The 11904-nt window shown below is 42.4% G+C and overlaps 1 protein-coding gene across 1 annotated transcript; it reads right to left on the reverse strand.

The window, feature by feature from the left end:
- Window positions 1–2045: 2045 nt before the first annotated feature.
- Window positions 2046–6859, reverse strand: lin28aa (lin-28 homolog Aa; the record flags this gene model as incomplete). Its single annotated transcript, XM_041240482.1, has 2 exons — window positions 2046–2460; window positions 6666–6859. Coding segments are annotated over 2 exons (414 nt in total), but the record flags the coding sequence as incomplete, so codon positions are not given.
- Window positions 6860–11904: the final 5045 nt, after the last annotated feature.

The following is an 11904-nucleotide window of genomic DNA, read 5'->3' on the forward strand; positions in this document are numbered from 1 at the left end:
TGTGTCAAAAAGAATTGGATGGGTTTAGCAAAAACAGGAGCGCTACCAATGCCCCAGACAGCTCCTGCATCCCAGAGCACGAAGGCAGGCTTATCCCTGAACCCTGCTGCTCAATAATACAAGCATGCCCAGCACCCTGTATACTTTGTCATTGACATTGTGAGCGTGAGATCCATACTCTCAGTGATATTAGAAGTGTAGTTGCTGCTAATAGGTTCAAATGGGGATGTGACTTCTAGTTGCGATTAGCGATGTGAATAGGGTAGGGCAGCTGGAGTTGAAGGATGAGTTCTGCATGTCTTGTGAGGCTGGCATTACCAACAATGCAGTGAAAGACGAATGTGCTAAACTAAATCCATTGCCACTTTGTGCTAATAAGAGGGCCTGTCTGGAATTCGATAGGTCTACGATTGCTTCACCACGCCCATCCCACCAGAACTTGCTACGGCACACAGCCCATTTTGAGATTTCCCTGAGTTTCAGTTTCCTATTTCCTGAGAAAAACATTGCAGTTATAAGGATCTTAGGTTTTCTTTAAAATATACAAAAATACAGAACAAATATTTATATTAATCATTACACGCATGATTAGTGCTAGCAACATTGCATTGGTCTTGGCACAGACTGCTGATCTGCTCACAAACTGGTGGAAGATGTATTTTGTGGGTCGGAGAAATCCAATAAAAAAAAAAAGGGTGACTGAAATAATCATAATAATAATAATAGAAAGGGAACGACTGCATGTTGACAGTGAGGCAGCTTTTGAAACTTTGGATTAGAAACCAGTTTCCTGAATCACGAATTGAGCGTGGTCATTGTGTCTGGACAGAGAAAAAGCAGCTGAAATGAAAGCTAATATAGGAATAAATAAATAATGATTTATAACATTTCAAAATGTTCTGAAAAAAATAAAATCAATATTAAATGTGATGAAAAGCCCTGTGCACCTCTTGAAACAGGCAGCTCTGCTTGCTAAACTGCTCAGACAAGCCAATTCATCCACGAACTGGGATAGCCCATCAAGGACAACGTGTTAGACAACTCCGAGTGATTTGCAATCTCAATGTCAATTCCTGCACACTCCTTTGCCCACAAGATGGGCAAAAGCAGTTTCCAGATCACAGCCTGCAATCCGCAAACTACAAAACATTAGAGCATTGAGTGCCATTGCGGGTTGAAGCAGTGCTGAATTTAGATGTTTCTGTAGGTTTGTTCTGTTTAATGCATCATGTGCTGCTTGGTGGCTTTTCAACAGCAGGCACGCAAAGGCAAATGCAAGCTTTAACCTGGCCCTGCTACATTGCTGAATCAAAACATTCAGATTCTCCAACATTTTTAACCGAAGGGTATGGCTATGCAACACATTCATTTGGCGCTTATACAATCAATTGAACATATGTGGCTATCGGCAAATTACCAGCCACCACCTACAGACACAGAAAGGCCTGGCTGAATCAACCATATAGATCACATATGGATTGATTTATAATGGCTTCAATGCAAGAACTCTGCATCTGTATTGGTGGTACTGTACTGTACCAAGGTGTAACAGTCAAGTTGATATTTTTCTATACTGCCTCAACCAGACTGAAACTTTGCTGAAAATGCAGATGGCCAGTCATGTCCAACAGTACATCATACAGTGAACAGGGCTGTGTTCAACATACACACATTTACTGAACGTGGACCTCTTCAGTGCTTTAGCTGATGTTCCCAGCCAACAAAGGAAAAAAGTTCAAGAAAGTCTGCATAATTTAACTTTCTCCAGATTGTCCATGCTTTTAGGGACTGCTGGAATTTTACATTCAACTTAGGATGTGCCAAATATATCATTTTTAAAATAGATTTTAAGCCTTGCTCAACACACCTTGCTTGCATATGTACGTGTTTAGTATACTAAAAGGATAATATGGTAAAAAAATGGAAACAACCACAATTGGGTTTAAAAAATATTTGCAGTAACACGAGGCATCAATGTTAAAAAGATCACAGGGTCTCTCGTTCACATCAAAAATGGTTCTTAAAAGATCAAATAAAGCAACTGTGAAGAAAACCTTATACTGACTGTTACACCTTAAAACAGCACCTAAAACAGCTGTTATTTTCAAACCTGAGGTAGTTCCATAAGCAGCTAAAAAGATCAATAGGTTATTGTCTCTGAAGTTGATCCTTTCTGGGTCCCGTGAGAAACTGTTTATCCTACTCCGAGCTGCCCCCTGCCCCACTGTGATGTCATCACGTTACTCTGAGCTCTCCGGCAGCAGGGGGGCTTGGCTTTGCTCTTCCTCCTCCCCCTTCACGGAGGTGGGCTTTCCCTGAGAGCTGGGCGATGATTGTTGTGCTTTGATTGGACAGTTGGCCACCATGTGGGTGATGCTCTGGCAGAAGTGGCACTTCTTGGGCTGCGGGGGGAGCTTGCACTCCTTCGCATGGTGATCCAGCCCACCGCAGTTATAGCACCTAACAGGTACAAGAACAAGCAAGAGTTAGACACACTCAGACCGCCTGCAATACCATTAGAAACTGAAGCCTTTAGCATTCCTAACAACGAGAGACACTGAGACCCCCTGCAACAAGATTAGAAATCGAAGCCTTTATCATTCCCAACAAGAGAGAGACACTCTGACCACCTGCAACACGATTAGAAACCGAAACCTTTATCATTCCTAATGAGAGACACAGACCATCTGCAACATGATTAGAAACTGAAGCCTTTAGCACTCCCAACAAGAGAGAGACACACTGCAGTTGTTTCAATTATACTCCATATATGATTATGCTGTTGCTATTCAAGCTGGTAGTAAAACCTGGAATGAGTGAAACTTATGCAGTAAGAGTCTCATTTCCATCCCTTTAGTATTTATAACTCCAGCACTATTGAGTGCTTGATAGTTATGGGTGAAAGACAACTTGTCTCTATTAACCAGTGGGAAACAACTCACTGGGGGCTATTTTAATGGTCTAAACAATGATGGATCTTTCACCCTTTCAGACCTCATTTCACAGCATTTGTAAGTCATAATACTAAAAAGAGGGCAGGATTAAGATCATGTGTGACTCGTTTATCAGATTAGCATTAATCGTGGACTACCTTATGAAAACATTATATTAGTCCACTATCAGTGCTAAGGTCTGTGAAATCAGTGGTAAATTTTTACTTTATTAAAGAAGTCCAACTACATTGTTTTCACTCATCACAAATTGCTGTGCTCCTCTTTACACACACAAAAAGAAATTCCAAGGAATTGTCTACACCACTAGATGGCAGTGTGCTCCCGATGTATTCAACCACTGACTCCACTGTGTAGAACATAAATCAGTACTGTATCAATCTATTCTCTCCTGGAGCCCCCTGCAGTTGCAAAGGGAAGAAGAATGACTAGTTAGCTACAAAATAAACTATAATCCCAGCTACATCTGCAGATTTAGCTTGGATAAGGGGCAAAAAAGCAACACTAGGACGACACTTCAACTAATTTAAGCACATTTGAAAACGCAGCATTGAGATCAAGAAATCCAAACGCAGCATTCCATTCCCACACCCTGCACTGTTAAACCACATTACACTCAAATACAGCACTGACATTTTAAACTGCAATCAGAAATATAATCTGCCAGTGGGGCAAATGAGATTGAGTAAGCGGCACAGATATGGAAACAATGCGGGTAATAGTCGCTTTGTATTTTTTGACTGAATCTCACTTTTGTATTGCACAGTCTCCCTATAATCAATAGCTGGAGGATTGTTTAACTTCTGTACGATGCTAATAAGCATACACTTGATTTCATTAACACTACGTGATTCACAGACACACAAAGATTCATTGAAAAAAGTCATGCTTAGGTAACAATTGCCAGGATGATTTAAAATGACACGACTGTTTAAAAATACCACACATACACACTGAACCAGACTGCTTGTATTTATTCTCCCCTGCTCCCCTCTTTTGACCAGAAGAGTCCAGTTGTTATTGATTGCCTCCCTTTCCATTCTCCGGTGTGTGTGTGGCTGGGAAGATCTCTTGGTGTCTCTGATCTTACAGCGATTGACCCCCGACCTCTGACCCCCCCCCCCCCAACTCTGCAGTTGCCATGGCAGTGTTAACCCCTGACCTCTCTTAGGCAGCTACATCTGTCATCAATTAAATGAACAGAATCCCTTTTCAAACAAGCTGTGCATCAGCTACAGCACGTTGATGAGATTATTAGGACTGGATGTGGGGCAGGGTTTAACACGCGACCCTGTGGACCGTTGTGGATGGCTTGGAGGGAGCGCAGCACTGCTCACAAGAGTGCATGTTTGGATTTCTTTCAGTGGAAGACACTGAAGCTATTTCTCTTATTACCCAGTTCAGTTGTTTTGTTTGTTTCAAACAGGAACTAAAAATGTGTTTTAAATATGCATTGTTTTCCACTTTAAACGGTGTGCAGCTGCAGCAATTGCTGTACAGTCAACGTTCATCACAAGACTGCAATATAAGTTCAAGATACAAAAAGTGGGAGTGTTAAGAGTACTTGAGACCCAGGGTTGAAAACCTCTGCCTCTGGGTCATCTTGCTGTGTTGTCACTTAGCTCTGGAACAGTTAACAAGCTACCCAAAATGACAAAACGTGATTAAAGAAAAGCATTCATTGTAGATTAGAAATCACTCTGTAAAACTGGAGTAATGGGCTCAATGAAGTAATTTAGAGCATGGCTGTAATAAATATCTGGGCTTGCTTTGCACCACTGCTGTAAGGTTACAAGAATGAGAATATTCACTCATACTACAATTGCATGGATCTCCTCCAGTTTAATGACGAGCACAAGCTCAAGTGTGTTTAAACTCAAACTGCAAACTGGGAGTTTAATGCAGTATAAAACACAGAGACTCTTGTCATTGTTTCAAGCCTTCCTAATGTATTCAAACTCAGTATCAATAATTGGAAATGATTTGGCCTGCAAGTAGGGTGGGGGTGGGGTGTGTGGCTGTAGGGCCAGCAGAGCAATTGAAAACCAATGTGAATCAAATCGACCTATTGATTCTCACACACACACACACAACCCCGAATCCCAATATCACTTTCCTTTTCTTCATTAAATCAAAACACACACACACCTTATTTAAAATGTAATCATTCTTTAAAATAGTACAGATGAAGACAGACGGATGCTGGCACCATCTACAATTACAAGAGAGAGAGAGCGCTGGACTCCCTCTTCATTCAGTCCTGTGCTGGGTTGGGTTTGTTCTGTGACCTGGATTGTGCTCCAGTCCACTCCGGTCTAGGTTGAGACCATCTTACTCATTCCAAAGAATAGCCCACTGCGCCACCTAGCCTCCAGCAGATAAATACAGTACTGCTCTAAAAGAACAAATACAGCTGTGTGCATTTCAGAAGGTTGATACCGACAGTGTTTCATGTATTAACTTGATACAGCGTGTACTGCAACAATGTGACCTGTATAAAACCACAGCTGGTTCCACAGCCCCGGATTAGCACTAATACTGGACTACTTCGTCAAACTAACATCTGTAAACCAGCCAAAACCTACTCAATGCAGAGCTGTGAAACACGACAGAACAGCTGCCCCTTGAGCTTCAAGCCCCAGTGTTGGAGTAGTTTTCACCTCGTTCCATTTGCAAACAGCCCATACCCATGGGACACCCAGCAGTGTTTCCATGCTTCCAGTCCTAAAGGCAGCCCGCTTTACCTCTGCAATCGCCTATTCCCGACACCTCCAGTCTGTCCCCCTGCCTCTGGGATACTCGTCTGTTTCCGCGCCTGCACACTGCTCCCTTTAAAACCACTGTAACGAATGCATGCCGTCAGTACTCTGTTCAAACACTTGGGCGGAAAGGCTGGAACGCATTTCACTACAGAACTGCTGCCTGGACCTGGAAATCCTACACTCCCTGATTAGAAGACTGCTGGACTATTGTAGCACACAACTCTGACTCTGCTACGAGCATCTGTGAAATAAACACTTTAAAACAAATCACTTAGAGGTAGAATGGTATTAATGTTGACAGGGAGCTGCTTCATTTGGTTTCAAACCGAAAGCCCATTCATGTGTGGAACTGCTTTCAAACGAGTCCCATGCTCTGCCTAGCTGGATTAATGGGTGTTTAAGGTGACTCACAGGAAGTTAAAAAAGGGAGTTCCAAATACTGCTGAGAGTTGGAGTTCTTGGGCTGGCCAAGCAGCCTTTGGAAGCATAAAGCGAATCGCTCTGTTTCTTAAGAGTCGTAGGAGGTAGCAGATAGGAGGCAGAGACTGGGAGTGAACCCAGGTTCAGAGATCAATGTGCTGAGCTGTACTACCAGAGCAGACAGACTGGACTTCACATTACTCGGCTCATTAACAAAGCTTTGCCTGAGAGCAGCCTTGTGCTTATTCACTTCCCATCAGCAAACTATTCGGGAAGACTGTGTAGCATGAGACTGTTTGGAACTGCAATTACAGCTAATGACCAGAAGGGGTCAGAGTCTTCAACCATTGAGTGCCAATGCAAGAAAGTGCTGGGGAGTACGTCAGCGAACTCAGAATGACACAGATGCAGTGACTGAGGATGGAGCCCTGGGAGAGACCATGTAGAAGGTTTACTAGTTTACCACCACACTGCAGCAGTGTCAGCCCATTCTTTCCAAGCAGTGTAAGTGAAGCCTGGGCGGTCTGGTTACCTGTCTCCTTTGGAGCGGCGCTTCTGGACGCTCTTGCCCTTGGGGCGTCTCTCGCTGCCCACGCAGAAGGCCCCGGCGGGCCCCATCACTCTCAGCGACTCCAGCCCCTTGGCAGACTTCTTGAAGGTGAACTCCACTGCCTCGCCCTCCTTCAGGCTGCGGAACCCCTCCATGTGCAGCTTACTCTGCGAGAGAGAGAGAGAGAGAGAGAGAGAGAGAGAGAGAGAGAGAGAGAGAGAGAGAGAGAGAGAGAGAGAGAGAGACACACACACACACACAGAGTCAGACAGAACTGTACTAAATATTTTACAGAATTCATACACAAGATATTGTCTCAGTTTATCATTTTAATTTCAATACTGTCCCTTTACCTTGTTATGTTGTTTTCATTTATTCTGACTTTCTTTTTGCAATCACTGCAATGTTGTTGAGTGCATTAGCCAGTACTCAGTGTCTCTATATAAATAAGGAGGCCAGCTAGTGATCTGTAAACACATTTTCTTTAGTTTAGCAAGCAATACCCTGTTGTGAATGAGGCAGCTCGAACTGCAGAGCAGCTCCTGATCTCAAAGAGTCTTAAAGTAGCTGCAGCTCACACAGTAGATCCACAACATGTGTCTGCCTTGCACAGCATTTACTTTATAGCCTGAAACTTGCAGTTTTGAAAGACGCACATGTTAGAGCAAATCATGGATTTCCATTTGAAAACATGATAATCTGGTGCTATGCTAGGTTTTTGACCATCTTGTACTACCTGGGTCATTTCACCTGGATATTGCAATTATCCCCACCCCCTCACAGGCATCTTTCCTGACAATAAACAATCAGCTGCTTCCTCTAGGGACTGACAGGCTTTCAGCCAGTAACTTGCTTTCACACAGAAGACACTGCTGAGGGGAACTGACCCAGGGAGTGCAGACAGACAACCCAAGAAAATGGCATAGAAACTGAGTTTCCTTTAACCTAAAGCAGTGCCAGATCTCATGTTTCAAAATGAAAACATATGTGCTATAACATGTGTTTCTTTTAAAACTCCACATTTAAAATGTATGGAGCGAATGGAAGTGCAAAATGGCTAAGATTGATGTGGTCATTTTGTCAGCTAAAATTACATTAACACAAAGTAAAAAAGCAGAATATCCGAGTAATTTCAGTAGGAGTCGCTAACAAAAATTGGCTGATAATGCAGTCACCCTTTTTCATCCATGTATTTATTTTCATGCAAATTGTTTGTTGAATTATGAATTAATCATTTAGCAGACACCTTTTATCCAAAGCGACTTACACAGACTAGGGGGTGAACTATGCATCATCAACAACTGCTGCTGCTGCAGAGTCACTTGCAATAGGACCTCAGCTTTATGTCTCATCTGAAGGAATGTGTATTATGCAAGTACACATTTTAAGAATGAATGCAACAGGGTCACAGACTTCAATAAGTAATATTTTTTGTAATGCAATACTTGTATTACTGATATTTATTTCTATGTTAGTTGCATTGCCTATATCTTTGCCACGAATACAAAAGCCTGTTTTACTGGGTATGTCCACAAGGGGGCAGAAGAGCCACTGAAATAACTGTCCAGGTCATAGCTCTGCCATCCACAATAAAAGCAAGGGAACATCTGGTTCAATCAAACAGTGCGGTAACAATACTTGCTATGCTCAGCGCAAGATATTCATGAATGGCTGTTGCACCTCTTTAAACCTCAATAACACATGTGCAAAAAAACTGACAATTTTCTCAGCTTCAGCGCTACAGATAGTGTATTTGTGCAGCGCTTGTCAGTTTTTAGTGAAACAAAGTTCTCTGTAATAGAAAAAGGCTTCATCTACAAATGTGGTAAGGAATTCAGTAAATGTTTTAGTTTGTATAGAAAATATACATATTTTACTTTACCGATTTAAATACACTGCCCTTTAAAAAAACAAAACTCAAACTAGTTAAAAATGAGTACTTCAATGGCTCCAATAGTATCACTGGGCACACAGTTTAATCATTTACTCAGGGAGAGCTCTCTGCTCTTTGTAGATTACACAAGTAACATCTGGAATTAGGGTTCGGCTCACTAAAAAAAAACAGGTCAACTTGACCACCCTCTACAGTGTGTAAAACACCTTCTCTACTGCTTTCCACAGCTTTCTTCATGCAATCCAAGCATTACAACAGAAACCACAACAAACAAGAACAGGATTCTCTCCTCCTCACAACGTTTTGGCCACAGTTCACTGTCCCTCCTTAAAAGGAGTCCATCTGGTCAGCCTAGCGCTGACCACCAATGCAAAAGAGGTGGGGGAGGGGGTGCATTCTTGGAATATTTGAGGGAAGAAAAAACAAAAAGTGGAAGCAACAGATGGAAGGTGACTTTAAAAAGTAACACATCGACTTCCTTTCCCCCACTCCTATGGTCAAAGGAACCCTGTTTTCAAAGAAGCTCAGGGCTGCTGGGTCATTAAACGATTCCTGAGAGGAGTTTCCATAAGTGGGCACTACTGTCTGCTTTAAATACATTAAAAAGACGCTGGGCTCAGCCTAGAGTTTTTGTGAATGAATGAACAGCCTCCCCTTCCTCTCTCCCCATTCACAAAACTGTTACTCAGTAACCCAGATCACATGATCACCATGACAATGGGGGCCACAGTGTCACAGTGGGGTCGGAAAAAAAATAAAACTGCCAAATTAGTTACCTTTTTGTTTTGTACCATATTCTAACTGGGCATCTTATTTTCAATATTTTTTGTCTTGATTTTAAAAAAAGTTCCAATCCATCATGATGTTCTTACTTTATTTGCTACAATGCAGAAATGTATGTGCGATGAATGTTTTTATAAAACTGTATCTGTAATCGTTGTACTATCCTCACACAGAAAGCCATGCATCCAGGGTATAATTCCCCTCACTGACATCCTTTACACATCAGGTGAGCTTTTAAATATGATGGACATTGCATTGGGATGGAATGTCTACCATTTCTACATCCTTATCTCATAAGTGAACGGCCAGCTGATCACATGTTTATTAAGTGCCAATGTAAAGGGGCAAAGGCTGGGCATGAACCAGCGATCCTGCACACCGACGTAACCACTATGCAAAGAGCCGGGCTCATCTGCATTCAGGGTTATTGAGCTTTTAATCTCATCTCACTGACGGGACAGAATCCGAAACTGAACTGCATCACTAAAAACTGCCATTACACCAGCAACATATGCAGAAATAAAGTTTGGATGATATATATGTATATAAATATTTGCTAATAAATGCATGCATTTCATTATTTTATTGTTATCCTTTGAAGCCATCATGGTGATCAAAAAATTATAAAAGAATGAAGAATACTAAAATATCGCAAATACATAGAGCCGTGTCTCTTTGATGTCCTCATCCCCCTGTCGCCTGGAGCCTGCAGTACCCCAGGATACTGAGACATGCTAGCTGCCCTCAGAGCCTGGAACCTGCTATACCCCAGGATACTGAGACATGCTAGCCGCCCTCAGAGCCTGCAGCCTGCTATACCTCAGGATACTGAGACATGCTAGCTGCCCTCAGAGCCTGGAACCTGCTATACCCCAGGATACTGAGACATGCTAGCCGCCCTCAGAGCCTGCAGCCTGCTATACCTCAGGATACTGAGACATGCTAGCTGCCCTCAGAGCCTGGAGCCTGCTACACCCCAGGATACTAAGACATGCTAGCTGCCCTCAGAGCCTGGAGCCTGCTACACCCCAGGATACTAAGACATGCTAGCCGGCCATGTCACTGTGCAGTGTGGTCCAGTGCCCTGCCATCAATGGGTTAGGGACTGGGTGAGCAGCATGCTCCAGTATAGTGCACCACCACCCTTTACAACTGGAACCCTTCACTGTAGAAGGTTTTCGGTACAAGTTCTGGTTCTAGAGTTTTACCCAATAAGCCACTGAACAGAATTTTAAAAATGATGACAAACACAAAAATGACATTTTAAAGTTGAACTCCTTTAACAATCTGCTAACCCTGAAAATCTGATCCCCAAACTACCAGATGTGTTCAATTCAAAAGCAAGAAGAGAACAAGACACTTTCCTTTTTAAAAATAGCTCACTTTGGAAAGTCTTTTTAGCCAAATTGTCTATTTCTTGCCAGCCACAGATCCATCATGAGTGCCGATGGACTATCGGAGAGGCGGCCGGCAGTGGAATGCGTTGGAACTGATATGCGTTTGCAGTCATTGTTTCCTGGAGTCACGGTCCACGGTTTCCTTCTCCTATTGTGCCTAGCCAGCAGTGAGCCATTCCCTTTATTTTACATTTCTAAGCCCATTACTCCCCTGCTGTGCAGAAGGAAAGCCGTGTGGTCCTTCTGTTATGATAATGGTAATCTTAAGAGACTGCTTTTCACCACAGTACTTCTGTACGGCTAAATCAAAGGGACATTACAACTATATAAAAAACTACACATCTCACTCTACACAACCCACTGGAGTGCAAACACCGTTACATACATTGGGCCCTGTTCACAAAATGCACCTATTAACATTCTATTGGGTCAAAATGGGAATAAACTTACAACCCTCTCTGAAACAGTTTAAAAAAAAAAAAGGTTTAAATATTGGAAATGGGCCTTAAAAGACAACAGGCTTGAACACAAATCCTTAGCATGGTCTCTTAGAGATTGTGGAATACAGCCCATTAAATGGGAAAGAAACAGACCACATGACATTGCTGAAAATCAGAAAGATTCAGTGGCTTAATAGAAACTAAAATGATTAAGTTTAGATGGCATGCCTACAAATGACAATAAGTATTACCCATCAAAATACTGTAGCAAATAGATACGTCTGGTCTTTCTCTACTGCGCATACAAATAGAAACGTACTAGTACGATCGGTTGAACCGCATTTTCATTACCGAACCCAAGTTTGTACTGTAAAGGTAGTCTTCGGTTAACTTGAATGGGTACAGCACACTGACAGATGCTCCCCAAAATTAGCATCTTTAACCCCTTCAGGTCCATAAGGAACTGAGCGCTTGTTCAAATGGTTTCTTTTTAAAAACATATCTGACAGTGACTCAAGCAACACAAGGAAACTGTCCATTTGCATGACCAGATCCAGGCTGTCAGTGAATTTTAAACCCTGTTTCGTGCACCTCATTGCAAAAATAAGAAAGGTGGCATTGCTTTATTAGCAGGACATATATGTCCTTTGTATCTTAAAGGGTTAAAAGGGATGGGTGGGGATGTTCAAATAGATGGGATTTCAATA

Source organism: Polyodon spathula, unplaced genomic scaffold (genome assembly GCF_017654505.1).
Source record: "Polyodon spathula isolate WHYD16114869_AA unplaced genomic scaffold, ASM1765450v1 scaffolds_580, whole genome shotgun sequence".
Classification (NCBI taxonomy): Eukaryota; Metazoa; Chordata; class Actinopteri; order Acipenseriformes; family Polyodontidae; genus Polyodon; species Polyodon spathula.